The 19,315-nt window shown below is 36.4% G+C and overlaps 1 protein-coding gene across 5 annotated transcripts in view; it reads right to left on the reverse strand.

Moving 5' to 3' along the window:
• Nucleotides 1-6,918: 6,918 nt before the first annotated feature.
• Nucleotides 6,919-19,315, reverse strand: part of CCT6B (chaperonin containing TCP1 subunit 6B) — a 45,651-nt gene continuing 33,254 nt past the window's right edge. For 3 of the 5 annotated variants that reach the window (XM_039220614.1, XM_039220610.1, XM_039220612.1), the window contains 7 exons: nucleotides 17,843-17,925; nucleotides 17,171-17,267; nucleotides 16,746-16,893; nucleotides 11,236-11,369; nucleotides 9,504-9,606; nucleotides 7,619-7,691; nucleotides 6,919-7,110 (listed from right to left, as the gene is read on the reverse strand). In XM_039220614.1, coding sequence (XP_039076545.1) covers nucleotides 7,038-7,110; nucleotides 7,619-7,691; nucleotides 9,504-9,606; nucleotides 11,236-11,369; nucleotides 16,746-16,893; nucleotides 17,171-17,267; nucleotides 17,843-17,925 — 711 coding nt within the window. In that variant the 3' untranslated portion in view covers nucleotides 6,919-7,037. The remainder of the gene's footprint in view (nucleotides 7,111-7,618; nucleotides 7,692-9,503; nucleotides 9,607-11,235; nucleotides 11,370-16,745; nucleotides 16,894-17,170; nucleotides 17,268-17,842; nucleotides 17,926-19,315) is intronic. The other 2 variants (XM_039220611.1, XM_039220613.1) reach the window with 2 other exon arrangements.

The following is a 19,315-nucleotide window of genomic DNA, read 5'->3' on the forward strand; positions in this document are numbered from 1 at the left end:
TGTCCAGAAAGAGAAAACTCTCCATTTCAATTACTCAACTATTCCAAAGAAAAGAGTAAGAGAAATAACTCCCAACTCATTTTATGAGGCTAATATGTCATTTATACAAAAATAAGACAACAGATGGCCCCCAGCTTACAATGGTTCAATTTACAATTTTTTTACTTTACAATGCTGCAAAAGCATGTTTAAGGTATGCTAGGCTAAGCTATATGGTGTTTGGTAGGTTAGGTACATCAAATGCATTTTTAAACTTAGGGTATTTTCTTTTCTTTTTCTTTTTCTTATTTATTTTGAGAGAGGGAGCGAGACAATCCCAAGCAGCCTCCCCAATGTCAGCCCAAAGCCCAGCTCGAGGCTCAAACCACGAACCATGAGATCATGACCCAAGCTGAAACCGACAGTAGGCCACTTAACTGATTGAGCCACCCAGGGGCCCCTCAATTTATGATATTTTCAACTTATGATGAGTTTATCAGGATTTAATTACATCATAAACAAAGGAAGGGCTGTAGTGAACAAGTAGAGCCAATACTGCTTATGAACATATGCAAAAATTTAAATAGATATTAGCATCAAGTGCAGCAATGTACAAAAAGTTAGTACAAAATTTCATTAAATCCAAAATGTCACTGACTGTAAGATACTTCATTACTTTAAATACTAAGAAAGAAAATTTGCTGTCATTCAACCATTACATAATGCTTTCTTATCACTCAGACATTTTATTCCATACTTAACTGAAGAAGCTTTTTTTAGACTCACATAGGTTTTGTCATCTATCATTTTCATGCATTCATAACAAGGAAAACATAAGCAAAAAATAAATAAGGTAAGCTCTCCATATTTAGAATCTAACTCCTCTAAATCACTTTTCGACTCAAGAGTCTTAGATATTCATTTTTGCAATCAAGAGGTAGTGGGGTACATTTCATTGAAGATTACCATTCTTTCTGGAATTTTCTTCTAAGTCACTGGCACACACTCTCAAAGTTTTGATGCTGAAAGTTTCTTTAACATTCCAGAAGATAACAATGAAGGTTTGCAATCAATAATAAAGACTCAATATTTCTTCCTCAAGTGATTCTTAAATGGTTGCTTATTAAAACACTAAGGAATTACAGGTGACCAAGATCAAACTAAAGCAATTAGAAGATGCCATTGACTGTGAAATATATTCTAATGACAAAATGTGAAAATCTGCATCTCAGAATCAACAAATGTGGTGTACAATCAAACAGGGTTTATCTCAGGAATACAAGAATAGTTTAACATTAGAAAACCTATTAAAGTAGGTCACCACATGTAACAGAAGAAAAAACCTCAATGTATGCAGAAAGCATTTGATAAAATTCAATAAGCATAACTTTTATTAAAGACCTCTTAGCAAAACAGAAATAGGAAAAGACTTAAATCTATTCAGCTAGCTACCTATCAACGTTCCACAGCAAAAACAAAACAAAACTAGTAAGATAGTAGAAACATCCCCTCTAAAGGCACGAACAAAATATAGGTGACTGCTATCACTGCTTCCATTTAATATTATAACATAATAAGGTCTTAGAAAGCTCAGTGCAACAGAAAAAAAGCAGAGTTAGTACAAGGACTAGATTAAAGAACTGTTATTATCAACCTAAATAATCCAAAATAATCTACAGAAAAACTACTGCACTAATAAGGGTTTGGCAAGGTTGTGGAATATAAAAGCCAATATATAAAACTCCATAAAGGGCCAATAGTACAGTGACAAACCACTAAAAAGTACAATTTTTTAAACATCCTATTCATAATAGCTTCCAAAACAAGACATATAGGAATAAATCTAACCAAAGATACATTTTTATATGGAAAATCTAAAGTTTTATTAAAAATAAAACATTTACTATAGTAAAAACAATTGAAGCACTTAGTAAGATACAAATGAAGTGATATTAAATATTTATGAGAGGGAGGTATGTATATATACATATATATATTCTACATTCATTTCTACCTGAAATAACCTATAAAATAATTGGAGTTCTAATCAAAACACATAACTCAACAAACTGATCCTAAAATTCACATAAAAGAAGCGGGGTGATAGGCATGGAGGAGGGCACTTGTTGGGATGAGCACTGGGTTTTATATGGAAACCAACTTGACAATAAGCTATAAAAAACTTTTTCATATAAAAGAAGGAAAAGATGAGATCAAGGAATAGCCAACACAATTTTGAAGAAAATAAAGAAGGGATTGAGGGACCATCCTACCACATATCAAGACTTTTTATAAAGTTTTAAGAATTAAAACAATATTATATACCAATATTGTTTTATAACAATCTACCAGACCAAGGGAACAAAATATTTAAGACAGAACCAAACACAAATTTAAAAATTTGATCAATCCATGGGGCGCCTGGGTAGCTCAGTCGGTTAAGCATCCAACTTCGGCTCAGGTCATGATCTCATGGTATGTGGGTTTGAGCCCCACATCAGGCTCTGTGCTGACAGCCAGCTCAGAGCCTGGAGCCTGTTTCAGATTCTGTATCTCCCTCTCTCTCTGACCCTCCCCTGCTCACGCTGTCTCTCTCTCTCTCAGAAATAAATAAAAAATATTTTTTAAAAATTGGTCAATCCAAGGGAATACAATGTATGATAGAGGTGTTATCATAAATCAGCCAGTCTGAAAATACTTGGCTGGCAATGTGGGGAAAAATATTAGATCCACAACACATACTGTACATGAAAATAAATTCCAGATGAATTAAAGGCTTAAAAATGATAAAATCCGAAAACTCATAAAATATAAGAAAATATCTTTGGGGCGCCTGGGTGGCTTAGTCGGTTAAGCGTCCGACTTTCGCTTAGGTCATGATCTCGCGGTTCGTGGGTTCGAGCCCCACGTCGGGCTCTGTGCTGACTGCCAGCTCAGAGCCTGGAGCCTGTTTCAGTCTGTGACTCCCTCTCTCTCTGACCCTCCCCTGCTCACACTGTCTCTCTCTCCTAGAAATAAATAAAACATTAAAAAAATTTTAAAAAAAATATCTTTATTGCTGAAGTAGAGAAGAATTTCTTGTAGAGGCACAAAAAAATTAGTATTGCAAAGATGAGAAGGCCTCAATCTGGGAGAAAATATTGTGAAATAAAGATAGACAGACAGAGATAGAAAGATCTGAAAGACAAATCCGATGAAAAAAATGGGCAACAATGTGAATAGGCAATTTTATAGAACTAAAAATGGCCAATATATTTATGAAAAATGTTCAATTACACTAGTAATCAAGACAATCGCTAGTAAGATAAGAAATAATTTTATACTCTTCAACAGGGCAAGAATTAAAACTTTAAAAATACCAAGACTTGGTAAGGTTATAAGGGGATGAAACTATTATACATTGCAGGGGAGAATGTAAAGTGGTATAATCACTTAGTAAATATAAAGATGAGGAACACTAAACCCAAGCCATTCCATTTCTAGGTATAATCTCTAGGAATACTCTCATATATGTGCCCAAGGAGACATGTACACAGAAACTCAATGCTGCGATGTTTAAGATGATGTAAAATTAGAAATAACCAAAAGGTCCATTGATGGATAAGTACTTTAGAGTATAGAAAATACACTCGAATACTTGAAAACAGCTAAAATGAATGGATAAATGGCAAAACCATGTCAAGTAGAGATTGTATAAAACAAAAGTATATCGGGGCGCCTGGGTGGCTTAGTCGGTTAAGCGTCCGACTTTTGCTTAGGTCATGATCTCACGGTTCGTGGGTTCGAGCCCCGCGTCAGGCTCTGTGCTGACTGCCAGCTCGGAGCCTGGAGCCTATTTCAGAGTCTGTGTCTCCCTCTCTCTCTGACCCTCCCCTGCTCATGCTGTCTCTCTCTCTCTCTCCAAGAAATAAAAAAAAAATATTAAAAAGAAAAAAAAAGTATACCATTTTATACACTTTTAATACCCAAAAAGAAAAATTTTGCATTGCTACAGTCATATGCATACATATAAAAAGGGTGTTTTTTAAAGTGCATGAGGATGATACATATCAAAGATCAAAGACCGCCTCTCGGCAGTCTTTTTCTAGGGAGAAAGAGTGGGAAAAGCAAACGATGGGGTGTGGGTGTGAAAGTGGCAATTTAACAGCATCTGCACTTTATTTCTTTAAAGAAAATCTGGAGCAAACAGGACAAAACGTTACTATTTGTTAAAGCTAGGTAGAGGATACAAAGGTGTTTATCATATTTTTTCAGTCTTTTTGATATATTTGAAATATTTCATAATTTAAACATTTTACACAGAAAAGAAAAGGTCTGGCAGTATACATTATATACACATCTTAAAAGGCCTATCCTATAAAACAAGGATAGAAGCTAAAAGAGGAGATGTTGTTTTTAATGGGGAAAGAACTGAAAACACAATTAATCACAGAATAGCCATACAATGAAATGTCATGTTAACCACAAAAAAATTATATAGATCAGAAGCATGGCTATTCACTTAGAAAGATGTTGACAACATACCAAGTCAGGGGAAAAAGGGGTATAAAAGTATAGGTTTTATTTCCTTTTTAAAAATATTTATTTTTGCTGAGAACAAACTGAGGGCTGAGGCATGGTGGGGGAGAGGGGAAGGGAGGTGATGGGCATGGAGGAGGGTACTTTTTGAGATGAGCACTGGGTGTTATATGTAAACCAACTTGACAAACTATTTAAGGAAAAAATATTTTATTTATTTTTGAAAGAGAGAGAGAGAAGGAGAGGGGCAGAGAGAGAAGGGAGACAGAATCCAAAGAGGGTTCTACACTAACAGCACAGAGCCCAATGTGGGGCTTGAGCCCATGATCCTGAGATCATGACCTGAGCCAAAGTCAGACACTTAACCAACTGAGTCACCCAGGTGCCCTTAAAGTATAGGTTTTCAACTAAGGCAGGAAATGGTTAAACAAACCATTCCTAAATGCACTAACAGGCCCAAGTCCCACTAACACACCTGCCATATTTTAATCTCTTACCAAGTTGTATCCATGGAAAGAAATGAACTACAAGCAACCTAGTGATAATAAAAAATAAAATAGATTAATTCCAGTGTTTCAAACAAGAAAGCTATTGCTATAATACTGAAACAGAACAGCTGCATTCAAGCCAAAAACAATTATTTCCCAATGTTGGTGCCAACAATTTCCACCTTTGCAGATGATACCTGTTCTATTTAACCATCCAGTGAGAGAGCTGGCACAGAAGCATAAGTTGCTGATCATATATACCAAAGCCAGGTAAAATATAATATACTATAATCAAAATAAACTGTCATGTATCAAAGAAACCCAAGCTATACTCACAAAGTGATGTCATATTTATAAGAGGAACAAGTAGCAGCAAGGAGTTACTGAAGGACTTTCAAGAGAGAATAAAATATTGTCCTGTTATAGTTATACCTTCTGATAAACTGGAAATTGACTTGGGTACGAGAAAACCTGTGCTCCATATTTTGTTCACTAAAAGTTGTCAGAAGATCTAAGAATCATGGATTCTGTTTTATGAAAAATGTAGTAGCCTATGAAAGGGAAACTGTTTCCTCTACTTACAACACTTCTTTTTTATTTTTTTTATTTTTTAATGTTTTATTTTTGAGAGAGAGAGAGAGCATGAGCAGAGGAGGGTCAGAGAGAGAGAAGCAGGCTCCAGGCTCTGAGCTAGCTGTCAGCACAGAGTCCAACGCGGGGCTCGAACCCATGAACCGTGAGATCATGGCCTGAGTCAAAGTCATACGCTTAACCAACTGAGCCACCCAGGTGCCCCAACTTACAACACTTCTGACTCCAAATGTTTGTGGGGTTTTCAGACACCAGTCAATTCTCCAACATTCCAGATACCAAGTGTATATTCTACAAACAATTCTGACACCTACTACCTGGAGTTGGTGCAGACTCCACAGACCAAGGACTCACTCCCACAAGACTGACCCCCACTTCAGACACCAATTGCAAGTAATGGGTATCTATGTTACTCACACTTCTGTCCAAGTGGGCTACAAATCAGGTCATCACATGATGACCTCCTCATGTTCGATAATTTGCTACAGCAGCTCACCGAACTCACTTAAATCCAGCAGCTTATTATAAAGGATATTCTAAAAGATATAAATGAACAACCTAATGAAGAGGTACATGGTGTGCAGTCAGAAGGTTCCCAGACACAGGAGTTTCTGTCCCCAGGAGAGTTGGAGTGCACCGAATCTCCTGGCACATGGATGTGTTCACCAACCTGGAAGCTCTCTGAACCCCAACGTTTAGAAACTTTTACGAAGGCTTCATCACACAGGTATGACCTATGTAACCTATGGCATGACCTATGACCTAGTAACTCAATCTCCAGCCCTTCTACCTGCCCCAGAGGTAGAGGGGTAGAGTGGGAGGTGTGTGGGAGAGGCTGAAGGTTCTAACCCTCCCACCACAAGGTTGGTCCCTCTGTCACCCAACTGCCTTCCTAAAGGGCCCATCAAGAGTCACTTATTAGCATACAAAAAGACACTCATTAATTCCAGAGATTCCAATGGTGTTAGAAGCTCTCCAGGCTGGAAGTGGAGCCTATGCCAAATACTATAACAACAACAACAACAAAAAGCTCCTATCACCCATGTTCCTCAGGAAATTACAAAAGGTTTTTTAAAAGCTCTTAAGCCAGGAACTGAGGATGAAGACCAAATATATACCTTTATTATTTCATATATATTTCTTATTTAAGTAATTTCTACCCCCAATGTAGAGCTCAAATTCACAACCCCAAGATCAAGAGTCACATGCTCTTCTGACTAAGCCAGCCAAGTGCCCCAGACATTAGAACTCTTAAAGAAAACTATTTCCATTATTATTCCTTTACTGTGAAAATATTTCTTGTATTCTTTACACCTTGATGAAGTATTATTGAGACTGCTAAGACCAACAAACATAAACGGCATTTATTGTGCAAAACTTGAAAATGGTTCAGTACACAATGGTAGTTGGGTATGAGGTGTACTAAATCTCAGCTTCCAGAAGAGTTGATTTTGAACTCAGTCACCCTTTAAGAGAAGACATACCAGCTCTCATAATTTCATCAACCAGGAGAATGTTGGTGGCGATCACTGTGCTGAGGAAAAAGATTACAGGGTGAGTAGAGCCTACCAACCCAGTCCTATCTTTTCCCCCAGCAAACCTCAGCTACTAAAAGTACTTTGTTCATCAGTGATGTTGGTGTGAGATCTTATGAGACAAAGCTATCATAAATACAAACATCACCTCTTATAATTTCAACTCCTTTGCTGATAAAGTGAAAGTTTCATTTTCTATTCAAGCAAAACTGAACTCATTTTTGGCACATCATTTGCCTTTTCCCACTATGCATGTGGTACTACTTTAGTCAATTTCCCTCTTTCCCTTCCCTCTCAAATGAACAATAAGATAAACATTTCTTATATCTCACACGACTAGAATAAAAATGGAAAAGGGACTGAAAAACAACAGAAGCTAGCGTTAATAACTGGATACCACACCTTTTCATACATGTAACCATTTTACCACTATAAAGTGGTTATAAGAAACAAGTTTTAATGTTTTTATGTCCCTAAAAGTCTTTCTTTTTATTAATATGAATTTACCATGAGTGAAGAAGTTGTTTTTTCACACAATAATTATCCCAAATTCCTTCATCTGCTGCTAACATTGGCTCACCTGCAAAGTAAAAACAATTTTAACACTACAGTCTTGACATAGTCTGTTACTATTGGTTATATATTCTAATAGTACTTCATGTACCACCAAAACTACTAGTGTCCAGGTCACAGTGAGCTCCATGGTATCAAATCAAATCCAGTGGCCAGTTCTCAGGCCTCAACTATCAGCAACGTTTAACATAGCCTCCTGACTACTCTTTCTCACTTGCCTCCCAGGCCACCAGGTTCAGCCTGATTTTTTTCTTTTTGAATTAGTGGCTCCTTTTCTGTTGACATTCCTGGTTTTTCCTCTTCTTCCTGAGCACTTAATTTTGGAATACCCAAAAGCTCTGCCTTGGATTCTTTCCTTCTCTTTCTACACTCACTTCCTAGGTGATCTCATCTAATCTTGATTTAAACCATATGCACTCTGGCAAGTCTCAAGTTTTTATCTTCAACCCAGACCTCTTTCTTTCTTTTTCTTAAGTTTTTCTTTTAATGTTTTATTTATTTTTGAAAGAGAGAGAGAGAGAGAGAGAGAGAGAGAGTGTGTGTGTGTGTGTGTGTGTGTGTGTGTGTGCAAGCAGGGGAGTGGCAGAGAGAGGGAGACACAGAATCTGAAGCAGGCTCTGGGCTCCTGGCGGTCAGCACAGAGCCCAAGGTGGGGCCTGAACTCATGAACCATGAGATCTTGACCTGAGCAGAAGTCAGTGCTTAACCAACTGAGCCACCCATGTGCCCCCAACCCAGACCTCTATTTCACTTGAAAGTCTACAGACACTTCAAACTTAACTTTGCCAAAACTCGGTACTGACCTCACCCAACACAACTTGCTGCACCCACAGTTTTTCGATGCGGTTAATGCAGTTCCAAGCTTCCAGCTGTTCAGTGGACTCCCCGCCACAGAACAACCACAGTGATCCTTTTAAACATAATTAGGCCATGTCTCCCCTCTACTAAAAATTGCTCCCTATTTCACTACAGTCAAAATCAAAGTCCTTGGACTGGCCCACATGCTCCTGCATGATCTATTAATTCTCTCATCTCCTTTCTCCTTCTCAAACACTTCAAACACTGGCTTTTCCACCAGCCGTTCCCTCTCCCTAGGATACTCTTTCCCCAGTTCCCCAACATGGCAACTTCCTCACTTTCTTTGATTTCTTCCTGTAGACATATTCTATATTAGGCCTACCCTAACAACCCTCTCTTTTGAAATTGCAAACCCCAGGGCACCTGGGTGGCTCAGTCGGTTGAGTGCCCGACTTTGGCTCAGGTCATGATCTCATGGTTCATAGGAGCTCCACATCGGGCTCCGTGCTGACAGCTCAGAGCCTGGAACCTGTCTTTGGATTCTGTGTTTCCCTCTTTCTCTGACCCTCCCCTGCTCATACTGTCTCTCTTTCAAAAATAAATAAAACATTTAAAAAAATTAAATTGCAAACCCCTCCCCACCCTTTCATGCCAGCATTCACAGTCATCCTTATATGGTGCTTTTCTTTTTTTCATAGAATGTATTTCTTCTTAAATGCTAAGGGAACTTACTTATTAAGGCTATTATTTACTGCCTAGCCTACCCTGCTACAACTTAAACTTATAAGGGCAGGGATTTTTGTCTCTTTTCTTCTGTGTGAATCTCAAAAGTCAAATAATAAGCACTCAAAAACAATTTCTTCAAAGAACAAATATTTTCTTTTAAAAGTTCAAAAGTAAATTAAGGGTACCCAAAATTTAAATACTGAAGTCATCCAAGTCTCCACCCCCTTACTGTAAGTTCTGGGTCACAGTAGTATAACCTCTTTCTTTACCAAGCAGCTAATTTTTCTTTACTTACCTGTATTCAAATCTATGCCAACAGGTTGTTTTGATTCTGAATGCTCAGCCTGAACTTTTACTAGAGTTTCCTGCAGGTCATAACCAGAATTCTGAGCAAGAACCTTTAGAAATAAAAATAATAATAAATATATGTGTGAAATACCTTCACACATCTATTTGAATATCAAATATAAAAAGCAAGGCACTGTTCTCTAGTCTTGTGAAAACACATTCATAATACAGTAATCCTCTCCTTTTAAAGAATTCTGTTTTGTTTTGTTTTGTTTTTTGAGAGAGAGAGAGAGAGAGTGCATGCACACAAATGAGTGGGCAAGGGGCATAGGGAGAGGGAAATAAAGAATCTTAAGCAGGCTCCATGCCCAGCGCAGAGCCCAACTCAGGGCTCAATCTCACAACTGTGAGATCATGACCTGAGACAAAATCAAGAGTCTGATGCTTAACTGACTGAGCCACCCAAGTGCCCTTGAAGAATTCTGTCCTTAATCTAAATCAAATTATTATTTTATGTCTCTAGCAGTTTGCATATTTACTTCAACATTTTCCCTATGTACCTCACACTAATTTCTGAGGGCATTATAATACCCCCATCCCTACCCCACTACAGTAATTTCCCTCCTTGCAAAAGATTTCTTAAAAAATGGAAAGAGGGGCACCTGGCTGGCTCCGTTAGAAAAGCATGTAACTCTATCTCAGGGTTGTGAGTTTGAACTTCACACTGGGTGTAGAGATTACTTAAATAAATAAAAACGTAAAAAATGTAGAGAAGTAGAATGGTATTGTTTCTTCTCTTCTTGTCCCTCTAGCCATACATTTTCCAGCTTTTCCTAGACATCTGCTAAAGGAACCTTCATATTTGCAGGATGCTTGTGTCCCTCACCAACATGAAGAGAGTCATGACCTGTGACAACAGGAATGAAGCTAACGGCACTCCAAACCAGGTTTATTTCCAAGTAGTACCAAACCAACAGCTGATAAGTAAAAAGAAACCATTGCTGTATACGAGGCTTACTGGTTTGTCAACTACTGGATCATTACTTACTGACTTTGCTGTTTTGGGGAAAGAGAAAAATAGATATCTGATTCTCAAAAATTCTACAAATTGTGAATAATTTTAAAGCAATTACCAAAGAGTCTTTGCTAACCTTGTTCTTAATGTTTTAATTCATGGTAATAACATCTTTGACATGGTCTTCTGTGTTTCTAAGTGGTTCACAACCAGATTAAGGCAAAGGAAAAGGAATGGTAGTGCTGTTTCCTTCTGTTGATATGTGGAAAAAAATCTGGTTTCTCTCCTTTTCTAGGAATTATAATGAAAATGAGAAAAGCACACTAGTATTTGGAGTTCTCATTCCCATAGTTTAAAGTAATAATCCTTTGGATACCACCAACAAAACAAAAATCTATGCAAAAGTCTAGTTAAATTTTAAGTTCTAAACTTTTCATTATGATTAATCGTGAACCATTTTTGAAGGAAATTTCTGGACTTACTTCAACTTTTGGAGCTCAGAGAGGAGTAAGGGGATAACAGTTATTTCATGAAACTCTGAAAAGGATTCTGAGCTATTATCCCAAAAGTTTCCCTGCTTTTGCTGTAAAATATCTTAGACAAAACTGTGTGGGGAAATAAAAATTAAAACTCTTTCTACTCTGGTGTTAGATAATGTGGGTAATTTGTAATCTAACACCCTTAGATCTGACCAGTTGTCCTTTGGCCATTAGGATAGTCATACCTTAGGAATAATGAGTAAGGCATCAGCAAAAGCTTGTACTCCAAGACGAGCTCTTCCTTTTATGGTGTGCTTGTAATTGACAAGAGCTTCAGCTATTGCCACTTCAACTGCACCTCCTCCGGGAACCACACAACCTATTGGAGGAAAAAACATTCCGGGGGGGGGGGGGGACAGAGAAAAAAGCAACTAGCTATTCAAGTGTGCTCTATTATATTGCCTACATCTAAAATATACCTAAGAAGACACAGAAATAGAGTGCATCGTTCAGTGATTACTTAGATGTCTTATGAAGCATCCTGAAGTTACATACCATTAAATAATTAGGCATGGTATAGACAGCCGGCTGCAAACAGTTTATTTCACTGTTTGTAAAAAGAGACATTCCTCCCACCTTCATCTTATTCCTTTATGACTACATGTAAAAGGTAATTATTTGTCATGTATAGGGACAGGTAATAAATTATAATATCTGATTTGAAAAAAAATTTAGGCCAAGATGATTTGGTCACCGTTTTGGTATGGAATTCTTGGGACTTAATAAAGTATTTGTTTTCTGTACTGAAGCAAAACCCAAACTGCTACCTGAGGAAAAATATAAGTGTTCTCATCATTCTAAGGCAAAGGCTCTGTTTAAAAACATCAATTTTCACAACAGGGTATGACTTTTATACATGCTCGTATGGTTTTATAAAGTTTACGAGTCTCCTTTGAATCAGCAAATCTGTTTTGGAATCACCCACCTTTAAAACAAAACAACACAAAGAGAATCTCTCCTTTATCCCACATCATTTTTTTAATCTTTATTTATTTTAAGAGAGATAGAGTGAGCAGGCAAGGGGCAGAGAGAGAATCCCAAGCAGACTCCACACTGTCAGCACAGAGCCTGATGCAGAGCTTGAACCCATGAACCGTGAGATCATGACCTGACCCGCAATCAAGAGTCGAATGCTTAAACAACTGAGCCACCCAGGCGCCCCATCCTACATGATTTTTAATTACTAGTCCCTTCCTCTGCTTCCCTATGCAACAGAACTGTTCAAAAGAGTTGTCTACCCACAAGGTGACTGCATCCTTGCTTCCCATTCACACTTTTGAAAAGTTAAAAGTTCCCTGTGATGTAACATTGTATGTTACTTATACTGGAATTAAAACATAATTTTAAAAAACTTTTTTAAGTTCCTGTGAAATACTGAATATACACAAAAGAATATTTAAATGTGTAAAGTATAAAGAATAAATGCACAAATAAATGTACTCATGTACCTCCGACCCAGCTTAAGAAACAGAACATTGTCAATAACTTTGAAAATCTCCCTGATCCCATTCTGTGAAAACACAACATATCACAATTTGTGGGATGCTACTCAAGCAATACCTAAGGAGAAACTTCTATCACTAAACGCCTATATTAGAAAGAAGAAGGGTCTGAACCAATGACCTCAGCTTCTACCGTTAAGAACTAGAAAAGAGTAAATGAAACCTAATGTAAACAGAAGAAAGAAAATAATAAAAATGAGAGTGGAAATCAATGAAATAAAAATGAACAATGGCCAAAAAACCCAAATAGTGTCAGAAATGAAAAAGGTAATATCACTATAGATTCCATGGACATTAGAAGCATAATCGTAAGGGAATATTATGAACAGTTTTATGCTAACAAATTTGAAAACTTACATCAGGGATTAGCAAACTTTCTACAGAAGATCGGATATAAATACTTAAGGCTCTGTGGGCCATACCATCTTTTTAACTAGTCACCTCTGCCACTGTAGCATAAAAGAGCCACAGGTAATACATATATGTATGGGTATAGCTGTACCCCAATAAAACTTTATTTACCAAAACCAGGCAGCAAATAGTATTTGATGATCTTGACAGATAAAATGTACAAGTTTCTTAAAACACACAAACTCAAAAAAACAGATAACCGGAATACCCTGTATCTATTAAAAAGGCTGAATTCACAGTAAAATTTCCCACAAAGAAAACTTCAGACCCAGATAGCTTTACTGGTGAATTCTACCAAACATTTAAGAAAGAAATAATACAGTTCTATACAAGAATTCAACACTTTCAGAAAATTAAAGAGGAAAGAACATTTTCCAACTCATTCTAGGAGGTCAGCATTATTCTAACAGCAAAAAAGATAGAGGCATTATAAGAAAATATACAAATACCTCTTATGAACATAGATATAAAAATTCTTAATAGCATAGGGGCACCTAAGTTGGTTAAGAGTCCAACTTCCACTCAGGTCGTGATCTCAGAGTTCATGAGATGGAGCTCTGCATTGGGCTCCACGCTGGCCATGGATCCTACTTATGATTCTCTCTGTATCTTTCTTTGTCCTTCCCTCATTTGCACTTTCTCTCTCTCAAAATAAATAAATAAAACTTACAAAAAAATTCTTAACAGCATGAGCAAATCAGTCCAACAATATATAGAAAGGATAATACACATAGCAGCATTACTTACAACACACAAAAGGTGAAGTGATCTAAGTTTCCATTAATGGATAAATAAAATGTGGTATATATATGTACAATGCACAATTATTCAGCCTGAAAAACCAAGGAAATTCTGATACATCATTCAAGGATGAACCCTGAAGACAGTATGCTAAGTGAAATAAGCTGACCCAAAAAGATACATATTGGATGATTCCATTCAAATGAGGTATATAGAATAGTCAAATTCATACAGACAGAAAGTAGATTAGTGGCTTCCATTAGTTGGGAGGAGAGGGGAATGGAGAGTTATTATTTAATGGGTATGAAGTTTCAGTATATAAGATGGAGAATGTTCTGTGGATAGATGATTGGGATGGTTACAAACAGAGTGAAAGAATGTATTTATTGCCACTGAACTGTAACACTTAAAAATTATTAAAATGACAAATTATATACTTATATCCATAATTTTAAAAAATAATTTAAAAATTTTTAATCCATCTTTAAAGGGAATAATGCATCATAAGTAGGTAGGGTTTACCCCAAGAATGTAAGGTTGGTTGAACCTTTGAAAATCAATGTAATTTACCACATTAATAAACTAAAAGAGAAACACCATATAATCATCTCATCAGATCAATAGAAAATGCAATTGACAAAATCCAACATCTATTCATGATTAAAAAAAAAAAAACTCAGCAAGAGAGGGAAACTTCCTCAATCTGACAAAGGGCTTCTATGAAAAACCTACAGATACATATTATACATAATAGAGAAAGGTTGAATATTTCTCCCTATTATCAGGAGCAAGGAAAGGACACCCACTCTATTTCCATTCAACAACGTATTGAAGCTTCTAGTCCATGAAATAAAGGGAAAAAAGAAATAAAAGATATCCAGATTGGAAAGAAACAAGTAAAACTGCCTTTATTAGCAGATATGATCATTTATATAGACAATTAAATCTATAAGAAAGCTACTAGAATAAGTGAGTTTAACAAGGTTGCAGAATTCAAGATCAGTAAACAAAAATCAACATCTGTACATTAACAATCAGAAATAGAAATTTTAAAGCCCTCATATATAATAGAATCAAAATTCATAAAATACATAGATACATCTGAAAAAAAGATATTCCACTAAGAATTACAAAATACTGATGAGGTAAAAAATTATATATACTGCTGAGACAGAGTTAAGAAGGCCCAATGGAGGCAATCTGGATGGCTCAGTAGAGTTTCTGACTCTTGATTTTGGTTCAGGTCATGATCTCATAGTTTGTGAGATCCAGCCCTTCATCAGGCTCTGCACTGACTGCATGGAGCCTGGTTGGGATTTTGTCTCTCTCTCTCAAAATAAATAAATAAACTTAAAAAAATAAACTTGTTTAAAAAAAGAGAAGGCAATATAAAGAGATATGCCATGACTCAATATTGTTAAGATATCAAGATACCAATTATTCCCAAAATGTTCTACAGATTCAGTGAAACTCCAATCAAAATTTCAGCAGTCTTTTGGTAGAAATTGACAAGATGATTCTAAAATTCATATGGAAATGTAAAAGATTTTAAATAACCAAAATAACTTGGAAAAGAACAACATGAGGGGATTTCAAGACTAATTATAAAGTTACAGTAGTCAGGATAGAATATTAACATTGAGATAGACAAAGAGATCAGTGGAACAGAATAAGAACCCAGAAATAAAACCACACAAATACGGACAACTGATCTTCAACAAAGATGCAAAGGTAACTAACTGGTGAAAGTAGAGTCTTTTTAACAAACGTAACTGGAACACTTTGATCAAAGGTATATTAAGGTATACCTAAGAGTTGATTTGCTGGGTCGTATAGTATAGTATAGTATACTATACTATACTATACGTATAGTATAGTATCTCTATATCTCTTAACTTTTTAAGGAGCTCTCTACTGTTTTCCAACAGTTCCCTCCAGCAATGTTGAGGGCTCCAATCTCTCTACATCTTTGCCAATGTTTATTATCATCCAGCTCTTTGACTTACAGCCATCCTAACAGTTGTGAAATGGTGTCTCTTTGTGGTTTTGATTTTCATTTTCCTAATGACTAATTACGTGGAGCATTTTTCCATGTGCTTATTGTTCTATTTTAAACGTGTGTTTTTTATTGAATTACCTATCCCAACTCCTTTTAGAAGGTAGTTTATAAATTATCAATAAATAATAAATGCTAATATTCTATGCTAACCTTTCTTAAAATTACACAGGATCTAAGGTAATGGAATGACTTCTAAGCTATAAAAGCCTTTTTATGGTTTTAAAAATAAATTTCTAAAAATAATACGCTAATTTCTAAAAATGATACTACAGTGTGGGGTAATGGCCTTTCTATTCCTGGAACTATGGCCTAGTTGGTCCATAACCACACAGAGAAGGCCCACGTGCTGGTGAATGCACACCAGCATTCCATGCTGGTAAGGTCACAACTTATCTGAAGCCTCAGTTGGCCATATTTTGGCATTATGCCAAAGTTGGGCCGGTTCCTCCAATCCCTGCTGAAATCCCTACATCTTTTTAGAGCTTGAAAAAAATAGTCAAGAGTGCTCAGACTGGCAGCTTCAAAAGGTTCACAGTATGGAAGCTCTGCTGAATGGTTTGGAGGCCACTGAAGTGTGGATGTGGTTTTATGTTGGCAAGATCATAGGCAAGCATGGTATCATAGGCTATAGTGTTTGAAGACCAATCTTGAACATCTATTTACATTTGGTGTATTCTTTGAGTGTTCTTGGACCATGTGTGATCACACTTAGTTTGAATAAACTAAGTTTCAAAAAAAAAGATACTATAGCATTAAATGAAGTATTTTTTTAATTTCATAAACAGATGTTAATTAAAAGGGCAGCATACTTACTACAAATATCCCAATGGAAAAATCTTCGCAATCTAAACTAGAAATTGTCCAAAGTGAAATGAAAGAATAGTAATCATTCATATCTTCTAAAATACTGTATATACCATGACAGATTTAGTACTACTTTAAAAATGTATAAGGTTCATATCCATCATAAAAGAGAGCCTACCATCCTCAATGGCATTTTTGATGGCACGAAGTCCATCCCTTAGAGCATCCTTGATTTGTGTCAGAGTATGCTTATTTGGTCCTTTAACCAACAAGGTGACAGAACGAGGGTTAACACAGGCCTCAATAAAAGTGAACTTTTCTTCACCCTAGAGGATAATCCAGGAAGATATAACTCGAAATGAAGTACTAGTTTATAATATTAAAATCCAATCTTCATGTGAACTTTTCTCATCAAACATAACTAAATATATGTTAAAACCATTTAAGTTATTTTTGAACTCTTAACAAACATTTAAATAAATTGTAAAATATACCCTGGGGATTATTCAGACATAAAAGGTAAAGCCTGAATTAAAAGATTTAGTATGTAAAAAAAAAAAGTTTACTCTTCACTTTATGACCACTGCCCACAGATATACTCACTAATGTACACTCATGTACAAGACCAGCATATCCCAAACAATCTATATTGAGATCTTCAAGAGAATTCACAGCCATTCCACCACAAGCAAGAGAGAGTCTGAAATTACATAGGTCACCATAGCTTTGATTATGGAAAGCATTAAAGACTTAATTTCTTAAAGGTGAAAAGATACCTAACACAGGAGACTACACTGTCAGTGGACTGTATTGTTTTTAAAATGTTTTTCTTTAATTTTTTTAATTATTTATTTTTGAGAGAGAGAGAGAACGCACAGGGGAGGGGCAGAGAGAGAGGGAAAGAGAGAAATTCCCAAGCAGACTCTGCACCGTCAGTGCAGAGCCCAATGTGGGGCTCGAACTCACAAAACCATGAGATCATGACCTGAGCTAAAACCGAGAGTCAGATGTTTACTGCCTGAGCCACCTGGGCGCCCCTAAAGTCTGTTTGAATAAGATGAAAACCTTCTTTGTTCTTCACAAAGTTCTGAGGTGGAGGTAGGTTAACAACCTTGATTTTTGACACTTCCATTATTTATTGAAACTAAAAACAAAATTTGGAACATGTGTGCTACTATTTTGCTCAACAATGTTTACATATAAGCTAAAAGGAGTATCATGGAATCATTTCAATTTAATCTGTTAAAAACTTAGGATAATTATCTGCAAGCTTACCTTTCCATATTTCTTCTTTTTGCTCTGCGAAGAGCTACTATGCCATGCTTTGCAAGAGTATCTAAGGAAAATGGATCAATTCCCTAAAGTCAAATTAGCAAAAAGTTATAAGCACATCTTAAGACAGTCACTCTCAAACTTTTTAAATCTCAGAACTGCTTCACAGTCTTAAAAATTATTAAGAACCCAAAGCTTTGGTTTATGTGGGCTCTATCTATATAACTGTCATAAATTAAAATTCAAAATAATACCAAACTTATTTTATGTTAACATAAATAACATTTTAAGTGAAAATTTACTACACTTTCATAAACAAAAAATGTATAGTTTAAAGTAATGGCACTATTTTAGTATGGAGGTTCCTCAAAAAGTTAACAATAGAACTCCTCTATGACCCAGCAATAGCACTGCTAGGAATTTACCCAAGGGATACAGGAGTGTTGATGCATAGGAACACATGTACCCCAATATTCATAGCAGCACTCTCCACAATAGCTAAAACATGGAAAGAGCCTAAGTGTCCATCAACGGACGAATGCATCAAGAAGATGTGGTTTATCTATACCATGGAATACTACACGGCAATGAGAAAGAATGAAATCTGGCCATGTGTAGCAACATGGATGGACCTTGAGGGTGTTATGCTGAGCAAAATAAGTCAGGCAGAGAAGGACAATTATCATGTGTTTGCACATATAGGAGGATTAGGAGGAACTTAACAGAGAACCATGGGGGAGAAGAATGGGGGAAATAGTGGGGGAGAGGAAGAGAGGCAAACCATTGAATACTGAGAACAAACTGAGGACTGATGGGTATGGGGGGGGAGGGGGGAGATGGGCATGGAGGAGGGCACTTGTGGGGATGAGCACTGGGTGTTATATGGAAATCAACTTGACAATAAACTATTTGTGGAAAAAAAAAAAGGATGATAAAAGCAGCTCACAGTGGAGTCAAAAAAATAAATAAATAAATAAAGTAATGGCACTGTTTTACATTTTTTATATCTTTTTAATGTCGGTCTTAACAGAAGACATGTGGATTCTCATATCTGCTTCTGTCTTCAGTATGGTGTGATATTTTCTTTTTGGCTAAAGTATATGAAGAACGCTTGGCCTCACACAAATATGTATTGAGAAAGAGAGGAATATTTTAATAATCTTTCAGATAAATGTGGATATTCTTCTTTGATACTACACCAAAACTCAATAAATAATAGTTTCTTAAAAGTTAGTTTCAAAGTGACTTATGGAACTTATCAATAAACTTTTTTTAATTTTTTAAAATACTTATTTTTGAGAGAGAGACAGAGTGCGAGAGGGGGAGGAGCAGAGAGAGAGGGATCTGAAGCAGGCTCCAGGCTCTGAGCTGTCAGCACAGAGCCTGATGCAGAGCTTGAACTCAAAAACCTTGAGATCATGACCTGAGCCGAAGTCCGACACTTAACCAACTGAGCCACCCAGGGACCTCTCAATA

Source organism: Hyaena hyaena, unplaced genomic scaffold (assembly GCF_003009895.1).
Source record: "Hyaena hyaena isolate Hyena2069 unplaced genomic scaffold, ASM300989v1 scaffold_898, whole genome shotgun sequence".
Taxonomy (NCBI): Eukaryota; Metazoa; Chordata; class Mammalia; order Carnivora; family Hyaenidae; genus Hyaena; species Hyaena hyaena.